This window comes from Papilio xuthus, unplaced genomic scaffold (assembly GCF_000836235.2).
Source record: "Papilio xuthus unplaced genomic scaffold, Pxut_1.1 DF828952.1, whole genome shotgun sequence".
NCBI classification, from domain to species: Eukaryota; Metazoa; Arthropoda; class Insecta; order Lepidoptera; family Papilionidae; genus Papilio; species Papilio xuthus.
In genome coordinates this window covers 2,464,400-2,483,882 of record NW_013529697.1, presented here as the reverse complement: position 1 = coordinate 2,483,882, position 19,483 = coordinate 2,464,400, and the positions used below count along the sequence as shown (strand labels likewise).

The 19,483-nt window shown below is 32.5% G+C and overlaps 4 protein-coding genes across 6 annotated transcripts in view; 2 read left to right on the top strand and 2 right to left on the bottom strand.

Moving 5' to 3' along the window:
• Window positions 1-2,819: 2,819 nt before the first annotated feature.
• Window positions 2,820-13,358, top strand: capu (formin protein cappuccino). 2 transcript variants are annotated; one of them, XM_013324136.1, is made up of 10 exons: window positions 2,820-4,314; window positions 5,732-5,896; window positions 7,746-7,921; window positions 8,205-10,311; window positions 10,593-10,984; window positions 11,058-11,267; window positions 11,353-11,493; window positions 11,713-11,896; window positions 12,175-12,511; window positions 12,738-13,358. In XM_013324136.1, the coding sequence occupies exons 1-10, from the start codon at window positions 3,444-3,446 to the stop codon at window positions 12,844-12,846; spliced, it is 4,692 nt and encodes a 1,563-aa protein (XP_013179590.1). In that variant the 5' UTR covers window positions 2,820-3,443; the 3' UTR covers window positions 12,847-13,358. The 2 variants fall into 2 exon arrangements, with proteins under 2 accessions (XP_013179590.1, XP_013179598.1); XM_013324144.1 differs by lacking the exons at window positions 2,820-4,314; window positions 5,732-5,896 and adding an exon at window positions 6,316-7,007 and having other exon boundaries at window positions 12,738-13,357.
• A 554-nt stretch (window positions 13,359-13,912) lies between these two features.
• On the bottom strand, window positions 13,913-15,386 carry LOC106124377 (uncharacterized protein C3orf17). 2 transcript variants are annotated; one of them, XM_013320998.1, is made up of 3 exons: window positions 15,202-15,386; window positions 14,313-15,128; window positions 13,913-14,270 (listed from the first exon to the last, which is right to left on the bottom strand). In XM_013320998.1, the coding sequence occupies exons 1-3, from the start codon at window positions 15,272-15,274 to the stop codon at window positions 13,939-13,941; spliced, it is 1,221 nt and encodes a 406-aa protein (XP_013176452.1). In that variant the 5' UTR covers window positions 15,275-15,386; the 3' UTR covers window positions 13,913-13,938. The 2 variants fall into 2 exon arrangements, with proteins under 2 accessions (XP_013176452.1, XP_013176442.1); XM_013320988.1 differs by having other exon boundaries at window positions 13,913-15,128.
• A 427-nt stretch (window positions 15,387-15,813) lies between these two features.
• Ssb-c31a (single stranded-binding protein c31A) lies at window positions 15,814-16,654 on the top strand. Its single transcript, NM_001312133.1, is given in 2 exon segments — window positions 15,814-15,932; window positions 16,351-16,654. Coding segments are annotated over 2 exon segments (318 nt in total). The 5' UTR covers window positions 15,814-15,872; the 3' UTR covers window positions 16,609-16,654.
• Window positions 16,655-18,140: 1,486 nt separating this feature from the next.
• Window positions 18,141-19,483, bottom strand: part of LOC106124055 (ethanolaminephosphotransferase 1) — an 11,272-nt gene continuing 9,929 nt past the window's right edge. Inside the window, exon 9 of the mRNA XM_013320511.1 lies at window positions 18,141-19,332. Coding sequence (XP_013175965.1) covers window positions 19,270-19,332 — 63 coding nt within the window. The 3' untranslated portion in view covers window positions 18,141-19,269. The remainder of the gene's footprint in view (window positions 19,333-19,483) is intronic.

The window sequence follows — 19,483 nt, the reverse complement described above, 5'->3', positions numbered from 1 at the left end:
TTTTTCAAACTCAAAAAATAAAACATACGCAAATAAGACATTTAAAATAAAATTATGACAACAATATGCTCTGATTTATAATAATTTTAGAGAGGCAAAGTTATAATTGATTATGTAATTTGTAGGATAATTGTAAATTTTTAGTATTAATTTAGTTTTAATAATCGGGAACTGGTTACACGCGTCACATGTTTAAATAATCCTTCTGTGAAATATTTTTTTTAAATTGTAACCTATTATTTTTTATTATTAAGGCCTTTCTTAATAACCTGCTATTAGTAGTCTGTTATAGAGTTAATTGGAACATTTATAACAAATAGCTTTTTATTGATTCAGGCCTTTATATTTATGTAGCTAAAGTTTTCATAATGAGACTATTGTACATACACATTACTTGTCTTTTATAGCTTTTTTCTTTTACAAAGGATTGTATTGATGGAAAACTCTGGAATCAACTGTTTGGTTACACTCGTTGACTATAAAACCATTATTTTGAATATTTATGAGTTTTTTCTTAATGTTGTGCGTCTCGATTCTTGGTTATCTAGTAGACACTTGTTTTTGTTAAAAATTTAAAAAAAGTTTTTTCCCCTTATATTGATTTTTATCACTATTATTTTTTATCTGTCTCTTATATTTTTTATTTCTCTATAATTTGTTTATAAAGCTCTTGTTTTGTAGCTCTAAAATTCTATAGCTTTATCCATATTGATAAGGCTGTAAAATTTTTATACTCATTTAAAAGCAAAGTTGCTACAAAAAGTGTCTAATTATAGAATTATGACGTAACAACATTATTTTTATTTAAACATAAATATCAGTGTCTTTCTATATTTTTCTTTTGTATTTCAATATTTTTGTACTTTTTTTTTAAATTTATTGTAGCGTGTGAACTGAATATCATCGAAAATTGAGCCCACCTTTGTTTTAGTACTTAAATTTTTATACATTTTTTCGGTGCAGCATACGAAATCATTGTACTTATAATAAAATAAGATTATTGGGTTGTTTCTCGTATGATATTTAAGATTTTTTTCCGTACTATGTGATTTATAATTTGATTTGTCATACTGTAATTGTAAAAGAAAATCAATATAGATATTTTTTTTACAAACCATTTTTCATATCCACAATACCTGTAATAACATATTGCTATCTCCCATTGGCTTTTAGAGAGTAAGAAGGATAGCATATTTTTCTAAAGATACTGGAAATACAATAAGGTTTTTATTTTTTTTTAAAAACGGAAACTTCACAATGATTCTGCCGTCCAAAATAATATTGACGGAACAACCCTTTTTTATAATATAAGTGATTTAAAATTAAAATATTTATTATTCATTTATTCATTTATTTGAATGTTTAAAGATAAGCAATAATTGTGTACAATTTTATTTGTGTCATTGGTGTAGGCGAAGTATATTTTCTCTTTTTTTAATTTAGATAAGTAGTTAATGAAAACTCATATATTTACTTTTTATCTGTATATTTTTTTGCAATTTTTTTAATTAAATTTTAATGTATTTTTTGCTTTAGTTGTCACATTTTGTTCTGAATATTCATTTCATACAAAACATATTAACTACTATAGTAGTGAAATTGTTTGTCTTTCCAAAACATAGGAAATGTCTCAAAAATTACTCTTAATTACTCATATACTTGTACTAGGAAATTATAAATCATTGGTATTCAAAGTAATTTTTATTTTAATGAAATATACTTTGATATCCAACATTTTGTTTATAAAATATTGCGTCCATTATAACCATGACACTGCCAACCTTGTTATAGTTAAAACCTACTTGAAAACATTTTTGTAGTATTTTAACTAATGTAAATAATTAGAATACAATTTGCTAAGCCCGTCGAATGTGTTCACAATGAAATTTATAAATGTATAACTAGACCAGAGATATAAAACATCTCATCATATTGTCTAAAATTTTGTACTAATTTCTTTGCGTACTTATGTAGTGAAGGACGGGATTCAGTCGTCGACAGATTTCCAATTTTCCAGGTCAAGCTGTAATCAAAACTGTCTATTTCAGATGAAACATCGATATGAAACATATTGTTATCTCAATTTTTTCAAGGAGAATGAACATTATTATATGTTTTTGTTAGTGTTTCCAGCATTTTTATTGACAATTTCATTGTAAGCATTTGTAAAATATAGATGGCGTTGATTTGCCAGGATTCTATAAATTCTTGTAACATTTTTATTTTGGAAGGTAGTTTATTTTTTAGCATTATGTATTAAATATAAATAAGACTAACATTGGACAACTACTACTTAATGCCATATTATTCATTTTTATTAGAATTTAAGGCAATCTACGAATTAGATATAATTCAATTAATTTTTTTTTTGTAAATATTCATGTAAGACTGTTCGAAAATAAAAACTTTTTACAAATTTTCGCCGTTTTTATTTAATACAGAGTTATAATAATCTACAAGTCAGAGAGTCAAATAACCAAGGAAATACAACACAATAACAATGCATTCGTTACTGCTACAAAAAAGGTAGGTACTCTATCGTTGTTCTTCATATTTCTGTCAATTACCCTCATTTTATCTTAACAGTTTGTAATTCACGGTTACTCAATACGATTGTTAAGTTTCGTACTAAAAGAAAATATTTTAACTTTACCTAAATATAAGTATAGTGTTAAATATAACCATATAAACTTAAGAGTGACAGTAAGTATAATAATAAGCGAATAAAGTAAAAGAAATGTAATTTAGAGGTACTTTTTACTTTTTTTTCTTGATGTAATGCTAATACTTAAGTTGGTGGGATAGAAAAATATTTTTTTCACCCTCAGGTAGTAATTAAAATTATATCCCAAATATAAGCTTGTTTTGTGCGCAAACACAATATCAGATTAATATTTTACTCGTATCATCATTACAATCATAAGACGTATCGTATTAGCAAAGTCTTGTAGTGAATTACATATTTATCAATCGACCTAAGTACAGATGCTTCGTTCATCGTCAGTAATGAAACTACTTATGCAAGTACAAAGACTGGTTTGCACGTCCTATATATGAACATCAAGGGCGACACTCACGCCATCTGCCGCACAATTCTCCAGCATATAGAAAAAAACTTACGTTAACAAAATAAATATAGGCCGTTTCTTAACTTAATATGATGACAATGGATTGATTAAAATGATTTGTATTTAAGTTTGTAATTAGTCTTTTAATTTTATACATTTTTAGACTAGGCAAGATATTTTGAGTATTGATCAAGCAGCTCGTTGGCACATGCGCCATGGCGCACTTCAACCCAGCAGATCGCAAATGGACTCCAAGGGCTGTGACAATGTTTCTACTAGATTTTTATATTATAAAATGTATCATTTGGTTTTCATAATTAAGTGTTTATTTATCGTATTCTTATCGAATTAGTGAACCCATTTAAAAGCTCAAAAATGGGTAACACCCAAGCTCAAGAAAAACAGTCGAAGGCTGGGAAGTCGCCGGCGAAGGGGAAACATTTCATGAGGAATTTGAACAGGAAAGGATCGTTCAAGGACGGCAAGAAACGAGCGAGAAAAAAGAGCATCGCAAAACGAGAGGCGTTCGACAGGGAGGCCGATAAAACGCCTGATTCCGATAACAATGAACCGATCGAGGCATCCGATAACGATACGGCCGAGTGCGTGTTCAAAACATCGTGCGGGGGCGCGAGGAGCGGTGCGGCGAGCGCGGGGGCAGCGGAGACGAGCAGCGAGCACTCGGAGGTAACGGGGTCCAGGTGGTCCGCGGCCGCGCGCGCCGAGCGCCGGTCACCGACCCGCGACTCCGCACACCCGGCCCCCGCGCCCGATGACTCCAACTCCGAGTCCGTGTTCACGGACCCTCTCACGCCACTCGCCGTCGAGCTCAACCAGTGCTACTACTCCGCGGAGAGTGACAGCGCGCACGACGAGCCCTCGCGCGCCCTCTCGCCCCCGCCCGCCGGCGTCTCAGTCGACACATCGCCGGAGAGCGGCTGGCCGGTTGTAAACATGCCGCACGCGGACGCCGCCGCGACACGAACGCCAGATACGGAAAAAGAAATTGCAACTGACGTATTCGATGAAAACTGCGAGCCGAGTGACGTCGGTGCATACACGATGGGCGGTATACTGACGAGGCCAAAGCCGGACTCCGAGCCTAACGAGTGCAGCCATGAGTTCCTGGAGAACCGGCTGAAGGCCTGCCCTGGACAGACCGCCTTCACGGTGTCCAAGCACCGCAAGGTGGAACTGCCGCCGGTGAGCGCGCCTGACGCCCTCGCTCTCGCCCTCGTCGATAACGGTCAGTCAATACTTCTTATCTAAGATAAACATATCGAACAATCTGAACACACGTCATTTTTTTCAAGTATTTCTTAAATTCCTATAATCAATCTCATTCCAACTAGAAAACGTCGTAGACGCAATTAGAAAAACTATGTACATGTTAACATGAATTATTTACTTGACCCTATCATTGACTTGTATGTAATAAATTCACAACATTGTGCATGGAAACCTAAAGTACAATTGACAAAGAGAAAAGCACAACAAACATAACGTAAATATGTTTGTAGAGTCATCTTTTTGTTAAACGAACCTCGACAAAATTAAGGGACCGTTACATTTTCCATGTTTATATTCTTACATACACATATATTGAGTATACTTAACCAGTTTTACACTTTTGTGTTGCACCTGCTACATAGCTATAACCTAAATATTTACTCATTGTAGTACTTGGTTGTGCATACACACCGGCAAAGTATTGGAAGTTTTATTCATGCATATTGGACATGGAACGAAATAATTTACAGTATTTTAATTAAATATTGTTTACTGCTTTTAATTAGTTGTTTTAACGCTTAAATTGATCTAGACTTTGAACTTCACTCGCGATAAGCTGTTAGCTGTTTTATATTATCATCTCTATGTATGTATGTGCAGTACATAATATAAAGGAAATTGATAAAGGATCATCAATAAGAAAAATACTGTCCGTTTTACTCCATTATCCATATCATCAACTATGATTTTTATTTAGATGTGGCATTAAATACCAATATCTTCTTAGATTTTTAATTTTTCAATTGAAATGGAATAACTTCTAAGAACAGAGATGAAGAGAAAGCACACAAATAATGCATAAACAACGTAATCCCTCACCGCAACGCAAACTCTGAGTAATATCTAATCTTGCTCATAACAATTGTTTTCAAGGCATTATTAGTATAAATGTATTATTAAGGTGTAGTTTAAAACAAGCAAACAGTTCAAATAATAAATTTAAAGTTGAATTAAATTTTTCCAAGTACTTTAATAATAATTTTTCGTAACGCATGACTACCTATTGTTGCATCGCTGCATCGAAGGGAAGCTATTACCTTTCTCGATATTTTACACATGATTGATTTCAATTGAGTTACAACAATCCAAATTACATAAATATACTTAGTTAATATTCGGACCTATACTGTTACATCTGGTAATTGATTTGGCACACCGGTAACACGAGTATTGGTTTGTTTGGCGTGCCAACTCAAACTCTGCGTCGTATAATCATCCATCCACAATGTATTTCTTAAGTGTATTTTAAGATTGACGACGTCTCAAACTTAAGCTTTATTTTTTGCAGATATCTAGTTAAGAATTTCATATTAAGCCAAATATCCGCTTAGAAATATAGTCTAAAACTGGATTCTATATTGTTTGTATTACAGAAATTGACCGACGACATTCGAGTCTAAGCGATGTACCCTTGGCGGAATCTAATGTATTGAGAAAAGTTGCTTCGCTGACATTGGATAAGCTGACAGATACAAAGGTAACGCGCCCCAGGTTCGTGCCGGAAAAACTGGACTTTCAACTCTATGAGAAGTTTGAAGGTTTGTTCAATTGCTATTGTACGTTAGAATAGCATTGCGCTAATAGCATAATGGTGCGGACATCCATCGTATTGGGCGCCAAACCTGCTTTTGTCTTAGCCCAAGTCTAGTTTATTGGTACGACACGAAATATTCGAAAATTTTAAATGTCCTGCTAGTAAATCTTTTAATAAAAACGTGGGTCGCTTCCAAATCATTAGTTTGCAATATAAGTAACCAATTTTGCATCCCACGGAATGTGTGGTGCCATTTGTTATGTTGTTTTCTGTAAAATAGGAAAGACGGGACTGATCTCTTTAAGGCTTATAATACATCTTTTAAATGGCACTATATTATTATTACTGTCTGATAATACTCGATACCTAGCAACGTTATCTAAAAGTAATTTGTTTACTGCATGAATTACGCACCTATTAACTTCAAATAAAGAACGTCGAAGGACGCCTGGCGCTACTATCGCCGACCAAACAATTATATGAATGAGCGACATGATAAAAATCATTATCAGTTATGAACAATTAGATAGGTAGATGTAATAGGCTAATTCTTATCCGTAATCACTCCAGTCTCAACGGTGATACCGAGAAATGCGAAGTGTGTACGTGACTTTACGTGTGCCAAGTGAAGTGAAAACTTGCCAATATGCAACTCGCAACCAGTCGAGTCAATTTTACAAACTCCTCCGTAGCACAATACAACTATGTGAAGTTGTTAAACAAGCCCAATTCTGCCGAGAGAGGCGTCCACAATATCGTCACCGTGCTGGGGTTGCATTCTGATGACTTTGCTCTCGTCGACTTTGACACTAAAGTGAAACGTGCTAGAAGAAAACTATTCCGTAAAACTCAATTGCTGGATGACGATCGAACGTTAGTGCCTTATGTTCGTAAAACCTTGACAATAAACATGGATCGTGCGGTGGAGTGGTTTCGAATTGTTATATTCAATACGAAAAGAAAGTTCTGTGAGACGTTAGTGGAGTGGGATATGAGATCGGGTGTAATTATAGTGGCGATACGGCGAGATTGTGATCGTAAATGTTTATACGATGTGAAAATATCTCGCTTGTTTAAGCGCTGTGTTCGAGAATATAGTCCTGAACGTAACATAGGTAACTTATTTTTGTTTTCCAGAATGAATTATCGACTGTTTCATCAAATTGTATCGTCGATTTAGTTCTGCACCCTAAAACTTGATACGTATTTTACTACGCATAGATAAATATGATAGTTTTAGTACACTTTTATAAAGACTGTAAATGTCAATTCCAGTAAGATAACGATCAATGATTATGAAATTCCGTGATAACTGAGGGAACTTTGCATGCAGTGATGTTTGGGCGTAGATTCAAATCCAGCAATTATTTGACGTTATAGGTAAATAAACAATACGCCGGATATTCCAATAAGCAATTTTACTAGGCAAATATTTGTTTTTGTTTCTATAATACCGCAATCGAGGAAATATACACAAGGGGCCATTTAAAATTTTAAAATTACATTACCAATAGGCCGTTTTTGTAATTTGCCTCTGCTCAGAGAATCTTATTTACTTTAAATAGAAGCTATTTTGATTTGTTATTTACATCTCAAAATAATGTAATTTTAAGCACGTACACAATTTTAAAATTAGCTCAAAAAGAACATACCAGTTAGAAACTTATAAATAATTTGAATTAAATGATTTTATGCTAGCAACATTAAATTTTTCTAGTGTCAAAATCAGAATCAGAAATGTCAAAAAAAAATATTGTTTATATGACAAATTTCGTGTTAATTTTCTTGATTTTCTAGAAACTAAATTTTTGTTTACATTCCACGTGTTTGAGAAGCCAAATTTACAATTTCAGGGCAGATGCTACTTAATTGGTTCGTGTCATCAATTGCTGACAACAGTAACTTTAAAAGCCTTGTAAGTACTCAAGATCTGAAAAATATTGGGATACAATATTGCACGCATCTCTTAGCTGCCGGAGTTTTACGACAAATATCAGATAAAAATGCACCAACGGAAAATGTATTTAAGGTATGATCTGATGCTTTATATGAAGTTTTACATACAAAACCTCATCTAAAACTTACTAACGTTATTAAGTTTCGAAAATCACTTCACTAAACGATATGTGTCTAGATTTTCTGTACTAATGAAATCAATTAATATTTCAATAAAATTAAACAATTAACATAATATTTCATTCTTTGGAATTGATTTTCATAGAGTCAATGTTGTAAAATATTTTAAGTTGAGTTGTAAAATTTTCATTTTATTTGTAACATAAACATAAAATTTTGTAATGTGTTACTTTCAGCCAAACCTAATGTATTATTGGGCACATATGGAGGCACCAGTTTCACAACCTGTTACTCCGGGAAGGTTACAGACAAGCTCATGGCCACCGGACAAGGAAACCAATCAAATTCCCCGTGATATGACATTATACACAGCCATGGATAACAGTCTGTTCTACAACCAAAACAATAATGATGAAGCAATTGATATTCAAGAGGCAAAAGCTATTATAAAGCAATTAAAAAAGAAATTGCAAGAAGCTGAATATCTGCTACAAAAAGTAAAAATTAGTAATCAAATTGAAATGTTGAATAGAAATTTACCAAATAGCTTTAATTCAATACAAGATAGTAATTTAATGAAAGATAAAGTTGAGCTATTAGTTGACAAAGAAGTACAGACTTCTATGGCACTCAATGATGAGAATAAACTAACCATTAGACCTGTGATAAGTACACCTAAATATGATAGCCCAATAATATCAAATGATAATAATAACACAGTAGAAATAAGTAGGTTAGTTTATAAAAATCAGATGGGTGATGCTGGTGATAAATGTGAAAAAAGATCTGAAAGAATAGAAAATTATTGTAAATTAAATAAAAGTAGAGAATATAATAAACCATTGCGTAAAGATGATTTCATAGATAACAATAACCAAAATATTGATAATGATGCCGTAAGTCTTCCAGACAAAAGTTCCGACTGTCATAAATATGATTCTTCATCTGACTCTTCGTTTGCTAGTACTTACACCTCAAGCAAATTGACAGATGAGAAAAGTAACCACGAACATATGTGGAACAAAAGTGAAACTGTTGTTCAGAATGTATCATGCTTAAAGAATGTATCCGCTACAAATATTATTTTCTCTAAAGTGGATCACTATGTTACATCGGAACATAGTCAAACGTCTTTGGACCAGTCACAAAAATCTGCTGATGAGCAAAGTGAAAGCTCAGCTAGTTATGTTAATGCTTCAACATCTGAGGAAAATTGCACACAGATAGAGACACATAATGATACTCAAATAATACCCACAATTCATGATACAACATTATCTAGTACGGAGTTAAACCACACATTAACTTCATTACCTCCACCTATGCCTGGGAAAACACCATCACCACCTCCTGCACCGGGAACGCAATCAATAGCACCTGAACTAATGACTCCTGCACCATACATAAATCCAGCACAATCGAAGTCTATACCAATGTCAATAACAAATCTTCCATCCCTGTCAATATTATCTGAAGAGAGTACATCGAAAAGTGGAGAAGATAGTAGTAAAGATTTAATCACTTCTTCTGTAGGAACTAATATTCCTATTTCAAGTACTGATGCATCTACCTCTGTGTCAAATACGGAAATAGCTACGACGTCAACAGATACAGGGCCTCCAAAATCAGATGAGTTATTATCCTCCAGTCCAGAAAAACATCTATCACCACCTCCCGAAAAATGTGATGCGTCTTCGCAAAATTCTAAAGTAGGAACGATGTCATCACCTCCAGTTTCGGATGAATTTACAACTTTAATGGAAATCAAAACAAGCGAAGTACCAACCTCACCTTGTATACCTCCTCCTCCGCCTCCTTTGCCTGGAATGACGTCCTCCCCTCTTCTAACACCTTGTATGGCGCCTCCTCCACCCCCAATGCCAGGATTGGCGCCACCTCCACCCCCAATGCCAGAATTGGGACCTCCACCACCCCCAATGCCTGGCGTGGGACCACCTCCTCCTCCACCTATGCCCGGAATGGGGCCGCCTCCACCACCTATGCCTGGTATGGGGCCGCCTCCACCGCCGATGCCTGGTATGGGTCCGACTCCACCGCCGATGCCCGGTATGGGGCCTCCACCGCCTCCTATGCCTGGTATGATGCCTCCTCCCCCACCTATGCCTGGGATGATGCCACCTCCACCTCCAATGCCCGGCATGGAACCGCCTTCGCACCTAACACCCGGAGTAGGACCTCCTCCTCCGCCTATGCCTGGAGCAGGCCAGTCTATAGGAACTAATCCACCGCCACTGAATGCTCTCGGTCCCCCGGCGCACCAGACCACAGGACCCCTGCCCTTTCCCGCTCCTCCTGCAGGCGGATGGAACATGCAACGAGCCAGTAAGTACGGGTAAAATATGATTTTTAAAAATTTTCCATGTTTGTTAATAACAAAAGTGTATGACAGAATGAAATAATGCTAATATTCTTGGTATGGTATATATGATAAAAATTGTTAAATGGCTTTAAATAAGATGTCATTGAATTTGTATTCATTACTTTAATATCGTCAAAAGTCGAGAATTTTTCAATACCTAAGATGATATGTTTATAATTTAAAAGTAGATTAAGAGATTCATCATTTTACAAAATGGAATTTACCATTTATGTTTATCTTCCAGCATTAAGAAAAACACCTATAAAACCAGCTGCGCCTATGAAACCGTTATACTGGACACGTATATTGGCCGCGCCAACACAACCAGCCTACCAAGGAGATTCAGAATCGAGCAAATTAAAACCTTTGTGGTTGGAAATTGAAGAAGCGAAACTGGATAATATTGATGAATTTACGGATCTCTTCTCAAGACAAGTTGTTAAAGCACCAGCAAAAAAGAAAACTGAGGTCAAAGCTAAGATAAAACCAGTCAAATTACTGGACAGCAAACGATCACAGAATGTTGGGATATTGGCACAAAGTTTACATGTGGAATTCTCCGAAATAGAAAATGCTATATACAATTTTGATACATCTGTTGTTAGTTTAGAAGCATTACAGCAGATTTATGACTTGGTAAGTATTTTCACTTAACAATTCTTCTTTCAATGATTTGTTTTTCTTTATTTTTTTTTGTATATTCTTTAAGCGAGCAACTGAAGAAGAATTGATGTTAATAAAAGACCATTTAAGAAATAAACCAGAAATTCCATTAGACAAACCTGAAAGTTTCTTGCATGATTTATCCGGGATACCAAATTTTGCTGAAAGAATATCATGCTTTATGTTTCAAACAGAATTTGAAGATGGTGTGAACACAACAATGCACAAATTAGATAATTTAAAACATACATGTGAGGTAAGAACTTATTCCTATTTAAAAAAAAAACATAGTAGATAATAACTGATACATATATTAAAATGTAAATTGTATTCATTAACAGTTTCTAACTACAAGTGAGCCATTGAAGCAGCTATTTGCAATTATTTTAACTTTGGGCAACTATATGAATGGTGGCAACGGTCAAAGAGGACAGGCTGATGGCTTCGGTTTAGAGATACTTGCTAAACTGAAAGATGTTAAGGTATGTTGATTGTGTACCTTAGATATAAATTTTATATTGGACTGTTTGATAGCTCCAAAGCTATGAAGAAGATACAATAATTTAATTTTTATAATAAAAATTTAGTACTTTAAAAAATTAGAAGTTTGAAAAATGCAGTCATTAAATAAGTTACTATGTTGTAAGGAGGTGTTGATTATTTGTATATATGTATGTATGAATATGTATGTGTGTGCGCAGTCGAAGCACTCGCAGGTGACGTTGCTGCACTTCATAGTGCGCACGTACATGCGGGCGCGGGGCGGGGCGCTGGCGGGCGCGTGCGCGCTGCCCGTGCCCGAGCCCGGCGACGTGGCGCGCGCCGCAGCTCTTGACTTTGCTGACGTCGCCGCACATCTCAAGGAGCTAGATAAACGATTGCAAGGTATCCTAAATCTATATCTACTGCAATTGGTGCAAATTGGTCACTAAGGTAGAATGCGACGGTAATAAGACAAAGTTTGTCGGGATGATCCCTAGGAGAAACAATAAGTCAAGCTTTCGAGTTGATCCGTAGCTCAACGATTTAAGTCAATATGACGTGGTCTTTGAACCGGTTCACAGCTGATTAACACGTATCTAAATAATGATAGATCTTAAATTTTACTTTTTGGTCATAGTTTTTTATGAATCTATCATGTCTTTACTTTGTTACTTTTACAGATTGCAGAGAGCAGACAAAGAAAGTAATTGAATGTGATGCTCAAAGAAACGAAGACTGTGTATCGTCATGTGGTGATAATACCAAGAGATTGGAAGTGTTCAAAGATAAGATGAAGACATTCCTTGACGCGGCTGAGGAGAAGTTGAAGACTGAGAACGATAATTTAGAGGAGTGTCGAGCCAAGTTCATTGGCACTGTCAGATTCTACCAGTACACGCCCAAGTGCGGCAAGCTCGAGGAGTGCGAGCCCAAGGAGTTCTTCTCCCTATGGACTTCATTTTGCAGCGACTTTAAAGATATATTCAAGAAGGAAGAGCAGATTGCCATAAAAGAAAAGTGAGTATTCACAAGGATATTTTACTTATCTTACGTATGGATGGATGTTTTTAGAAGGTTATCTCCAAAATGGCTTACCAAATCCTGACAAATTTTGGCATTTTATAAGTAAGTCTTAAGTTTCACTCTGCTTGGATGGAATCGCAGGTGACAACTAGTACATAAACATGTTTTAAAATAATAATATTAAGGTGGGAAATTAAACAATATTTTTTTTACTTTTCAGATTAAAAGAAAATAAAAAACTCCAAGATGAAAGGAAATCTTTGACACAGCCTAAAAAAGAAGGTGGTTTAAAAGCTCGTCTTCAAAAATTGTCAGGTACAAGAAGATAAGGGCTAGACCCTGGGACCTTGGTAATGGCCATACGAACACATGACAGCACAATTCTTACCAATTTATATGAAGTACAAAAAAGAATTTGCTGTCAAAATCTCACAAAATGTACCTGTGTGTGAATTATTTCTAATTCGTGTCATTCTTTTGTTGCATTTATTTGTATGAAACATTGTTTATATTTCTATAATAGGTGCTACTACGCTTATAATAATTTCAATTTAAAGAAATCTCATTGGTAAAACAAAAATAATCGATACTACATACTAACCATAATTATGTTAACTTCTGAATCATCCAAAAATGTAAAAGAACAAAATAATATGCTTATCATGATAATATTAAAATGTATGCACAAAAAAAATCCGGCAAAATAATAATGTTATAATGTAACTAAATTTATCTGATTTATTATATACATGTGTCTGTTTACCTCAAGTTTTTGAGATATTTTATATATAGTCTATAGTATATAATCTGTAAAACCCAAGTGTTAAAAATAAATAAATATAAAAGATTTGTTAAAAACTCCTTATATATTTTACAACAAAGTATTAATTGGTATTCAACATTTTATTTCGTGTATTTATTCAATATGTTAAGTAATTTTGGCTTGATGTGAAAAAATTGTGAATTTTTTAATTTTTTCATAAATTTGCAACTAGCCAGTGAGTTTGCCATTTTTGAAATATGCTTAATTCCATCGAAATAAAAAGGGTATATTGTTTTGTAACAATGAGGGGAAAATGTAAATAATTTTTGTAATTTATAAATATAAAGAGAACAATGATTGTGTATTTGATTTTTACGAGTTGTTTAGCTACGTTTTGCATTTGGATGTATTATAAATAATAAAATATGTTAACAAGAAAGATTTTTATGATTTGTATATTATTAAGGCAAATATTATGATCTATTTAGTTTTTATTGTCTGTATGCCTAAGGTAACTTTGGCATAGAAAAGGTGAAATAAAAAAAAATATCAAAAAAAATTTAATTATATAATTATTCAACTATAATATTAGTTAATATAAACTAACATTGAAATTGAAGATAGGACTGTCAATAAAATTAACGGTTTTTCGTTCTTTTTAGCTCATTTCTACACATTTCTTTTTCCATATTTGCAAGAATTTCCTTTGAATCTTCCTGTTATTACTAAGATTGTCTTCACAGAGCCTTAGTAATAATGATTTTAAAGCTTGCCATTGCATGAACGTCAAATGTGTGGTTAATGACATTGTGTTCTGTTCATATCTATATGTTTCCTCCTTATTTACAAACTCTGCTAAAGTTTTAGTGTTGGTTACTCTGTCCAACGAATGATAATAAGCACCCTTTTTTGCTTTAACTTCTTTCTTAGGTGGTTCAAAGAAACTTTTAAAGTGTTCTTTTGAGGCCATAGCCTCACCTTTCTCTACACTATTAAAATGTTCTCTAGATATGGCTTCACCGCTGTCTACACCTTTAAAATATTCTCTTGATATGACCTCACCTTTGTCCACATATTTCTCAATAGTATGTACAGGTGTTTCGTGAATGTGTTCAGAAGGTAGAGATTTCATTTCTATTTGTTCATTGTCTTTATTTATTTCATTTATGTACATCATTAAACTATCCATTGTATTACTTTCAGAATCTTCATTTAAAATTTGATCAACTTTGATTACTTCTTTGTGAGCCCAATGGAAGCGGCCAAGGTTTTCAAGATTTTTTAAATCTAGCCAGTCTAGTAAATTAACTGGAAGTTCATAACCATCTGGTAAAAATGGTAAACCTTTTAATTGAAGATTTTCTAAAAATGGATACATTTGTGCATACCAACTACAAGAATGCTGAAGTAAAACATTACTTAATGACCATATTCTGCTTAGTAATGCATATGGCATCAGTGACATCCAGTGACTTTCACCTCTTTTTACTCTATCTAAATAAAAAATAGCTGCTTGTTTGCAACAAACTGATATCCTTAACATAAGTTTTGAGAAAGACACAAGTCTCACCAACACATACTGCAACATCTGCCGGGTTGGTAAATACTCATCAGTTTCAATGGGTAAAACTGATGCAAAGTTTTCAATATCTTTCATGACATTTAACATTAAATACCTCCGAAGAGTAGTATTTATTTTTTTAAATATACGATATCCAATATCATTACGAAACTTTTTGTCGTATTTATAAATAAATCTTGAAAGTAAAGCACTTTCATTATGCAATGGAGATTGCTTAGACAAAATATTCACTGCATTCGTGCATGCTTGCTTTAAATATCTTGTATCTGTAAAATTAATAACATGAATTATTTAGTATAAAAGTGCGTTCAATAATAAAATGTAAATATTTATTATTACCAATTTTCTCGTCACAATAACATGTTTGAACTGGTGGAGGTAAAAGATTTCTATTATTCCACGGTTCCAACATTTTATGGTTGTTTTAACAATACAAATGTGATAGATTTTCTTTTTAGGTTATAGAAGTAGAACTTTGAAAAAGTATTGTTTACTTTTTAGGTTATAATTCGTATTGTAGTTGACTTGACATTGACAATGAATGACAATTGTTTTGACAGCACTCAGGACTAAAAATTTCAAAGAGTAAGCAGCCCTGTCAGCTTGGTTTTGGTATTTTGTCATGTGTTCCAGGTTGTCTTGTATTTTTCTTATTTTTTATTTAATTTTTTAAACTCTGTGGTTTCCAGTAATATTAATTGAAATATTTTCATATTTCACTGCTGGATGTCCTCTCTGGTCTTGTAGGTTAACTTTTTTTTTAATTCGAGTGTCAATAGGTAAAATACACGGCGTGCACCGGGCATCTTACTCTTTGTTTCTTTGATAACGTGTTCATTTTATATACTCTTTGACGTGTTTTTTAGTTTTAGGAAAAGGTGGAAAGGTGTTTTAATAAAACTTTAATTGAAATATGTGCTACATGCAATAAAAATAAAACTTGAAATATAACTGATAGAAAGTTGAAAATTATTCTACGGGTAAATTAAGTACTTGATTTAAGAGTTAAAATGCCTAAAAATAAGAAGCAAGAAAGTTCGAGCAGCGACAGTGATGAGGGTCCAGTTGATGTAAGTTTATATGTTTTTATAAGCAATGACAAAATTTTAATAAGTATTAATTTAGTAACAAAAAAGTCGAAATGCTCATTTACTGCAGATAAACAAGTGAAATGTTGAGTATGCATTATTTTAAAACGATCGTTTTTAGACACGTTAACTAAAATACCGGTAACCTCATAGAATAATAGTGCTCTGGGTAGTAGATAAAATTAAAATTAAATTATGTTTTGTAAAGATTATAATTTAACTTCTTTAGAATGTTTCCTTTAATAACTTTACTTTTCCACGTCAGCAATTGTTGCGTGCGACAACTATAAATATGGGAAACAGATGTATATATTCCATATTTAAAAAGTTTTCTGCTTATAGTTTATTTTAGAAAAATCATCAAAAGATGTCAAGGTATATTTTATAATTTGTATTTTAGAGAAATCAACCAGCAGAGAAAAAAGCAAAAATGGGTAGTAGAACTGAAGATAAGGAACCAACTTGGGTGCTGCAGGGTAAAAAGTTAGTCAAGGTTCGAACATTTAAAGGAAAAGTTTACGTAGATGTAAGAGAATTCTATGAGAAAAATGGGGATTTGTTACCAGGCAAGAAGGGTATTAGCTTAACACCGGAGCAATGGAGGAAACTTCTGTCTTTGGGCGATGAGATTAATGAAACCATTAGTTCTCTTGGTTAAGTGTTTTTATTGCTTTAATAAAGATTATTGTTGTTTGGCAATTTTATTATTATTTATATTTGAATCTTTTTTATAAAACAACCATAATCCAATCTTAGAATTTTAAAACAATGAAGCTGGAATGCTTACAGGCTTAGCAAAATAACACTTTTGTACACCCTGTAACCTGTAACTCAATAATTTTGAACATCCTGAAATATAAAAGAGTAATCAGGAAACAAATGTTGGTTAGAATGAAATTGCAGAATATGTTTTACATACTTTATTTGTCGGTCTACAAAGGTTTCTAAACACTTAATTTTTAAGAACATGTTTTTATTTTTATATGAATTGTAAACTGGAATACATTTTGATTGATTACTATGGATATAGATGTGGAAAATCTTATATTAAAATTGTACTGGCACCTACTGAAAATGCAGATTTTATACACAAATTGCTTACCACAAATCTTTGGGTCTGTGATTAGTTTCAATGAGTAAATGCAACAAAAATATACAGAAAATTCATGACAAATACAGCATTTTCTCATAACTTTCACTACTTACACGCACAAAGATCTATAGTTTCATTTTTAACTGGAGTACAAAGAAATGTTTATCTAGATATAAACAAAGAAGCAATTTTTATAAACCTTAATAGGATTTTTATATCTTAAGAAAATTCAATTCCACCGTTTTTTCTACTCTAGATGACACACATAATAATTGAGTAAGTATTAAAATACTTTGGCAAGAATTATTTTTTAAAATTTATTTGATTAATATATAAACTGGTGACAATATGTATTTTCAGTACATAAAGTTGATTAATATAATTAAAAAAAAGTATACTTTTACAAAATGTAAAAAATTGTCAGTCTAATTTATTGATAAAAAAATCTCATACTATGATTTTCTTTCACATTAAAAATCCGTAAAGTTATAAAAAATAGACCAATAAATTATTTTATGCATTGTAATTTAAAAAATTAAAAAGTACACAAGAGAATGATATAAAATTCCAATGAAAATCATGTACAAAAATATCTCTCAGTAATTGAGTAGTTAATAATGAATACTTTGCTTTTTAAAATATTTTTCCAAATACAACATTTTATTTTTGCTGAACTACAAATGCGATTACGATTTAATATCCAAATGTAGTGTGAACATGTACTTTTATTCCTATTAATTTTTTAATAAGATTTTTAATGTTCCTAAAGTGCAAATTTTCTTAATGATAAGACATTAAAAATGCATCTAAAATATAACTTTAACACTAATCTATATTTTGTATGACAAATCTACATAAGACCGAACAAGTTACCGATAATGTGGCAGTCAATAAATGTCTTATCACAATCTAGACGTAACTTTTGGCAATAATCATCCAGGAACATATAATTTTTCGTAACATTTATAAAACTAGCAGCCGTTGCCCGCGACTCCGTTCGCGCGGAATTAAAAAAAAACTAGTTAAAATCCTATGTGCTCTTCAACAACTATATTTTACACATATGCCAAATTTTACCAAGATCTATGCAGCCGTTCTGGAGATACCTTCAAAAAACAAACATCAATCCATCCATTCAAACATTTGCATTTATAATATTAATAAGATAGATTTGGGGTTGCCACACCTCTATTTCATTTTTTTAACAAAATATTTTTTTATAACAAACAAAATTTTGTATGTATAAAAGTTCAATAGAAAAAATAACTACAAAAAGGTTACTGATATATTTTGCAGATTTAATAAAGAAATATGACCAAATTTGAATATTTTTACATTCAATATAATTTTTATTCTAAAATTGTCAAATATGTGGAAGTTAAATACGATATTTTTATATTTTAAAATATTACACAAACAACTCAAATGAAATAATGGAAGCACTTCATAATAAACATCTCAAATGTTTAAAAATGTATCCAAAATTGTTTAAATTATTTCAAAAACTGTAGATACAAGACCAATTTTATCGATTAAAACATGTAATATACCAATATTACATGAGATATTACAAAAAATACTTTATCAATAAACATTCATCAAAAAATTAAACTGTTACATCGATTTGAGACGGAAAAAACATATAAATATTTAATATCCTAAAAATAGTTTTTTTGATGTTACCTAGACATCCTAGTTGACTAGCCTATGAGCAAAATTACTAATTTAACAAAAAAGAAAATAAAAAGTTGGAAACTAAAAAACATGAGTACTAATACAAGTAGTACATAACGTACAAATACGGAGAGTAAAAAAAATATTTTTTAACAAATATTTATGCAGTAAAAATGTACGTTAAAGAAAACAATTTGTTTTCAACGCAAAATTCAGCAGAATTTCAATAGAAATCAAAAGTAACAAACGCTTACACGAGTGCAGAATAACTTTCAATGATAAATGCTAGTCTAAATGAATGTAAGCATAAGAATGACGTCAAATTCTAAAGTACTACTTGGTACTTCACATTTTATATTAATTCTAAAACTTTTCTAAGTTAAACATACATTTATGACAAGCACATCAGATCTTTGGAAATATCCACAAACTCTCTGCAATAATTCAATTACATATGAGAGTTTCAAATAACACTTATTGTAATAGGAAAATAAATAAGGTTAATTAAATTTCCAACTTGGTAGGAATTAATTTGATACTGGCAACATAATTCTATTTAATCTTTGGTTTTATATGGAAGCACGCAATTTTGAAGTGTTCACACATCTCTTGGACCTGGAAAAAATTATGGTATCTTTATTATTATAAACATAATCAACATAGCACTTTGAAACAAATCAAAACGCGCTACACTAGCGCCACTGGCGTGCGACACTAGCGCCACTGGCGTGCGACACTAGCGCCACTGGCGTGCGACACTAGCGCC

Coding starts and splice junctions, on each gene's coding strand:
- LOC106124377 (XM_013320988.1), bottom strand. CDS start 15,274: ATGTTGGAACCGTGGAATAATAGAAATCTTTTACCTCCACCAGTTCAA. Junction 15,129..15,201: donor TTATTGTGACGAGAAAATTG/GTAATAATAAAT, acceptor TTAATTTTACAG/ATACAAGATATTTAAAGCAA.
- capu (XM_013324136.1), top strand. CDS start 3,444: ATGGGTAACACCCAAGCTCAAGAAAAACAGTCGAAGGCTGGGAAGTCG. Junction 5,897..7,745: donor ACTCTATGAGAAGTTTGAAG/GTTTGTTCAATT, acceptor TTACAATTTCAG/GGCAGATGCTACTTAATTGG. Junction 10,312..10,592: donor ATGGAACATGCAACGAGCCA/GTAAGTACGGGT, acceptor TTTATCTTCCAG/CATTAAGAAAAACACCTATA.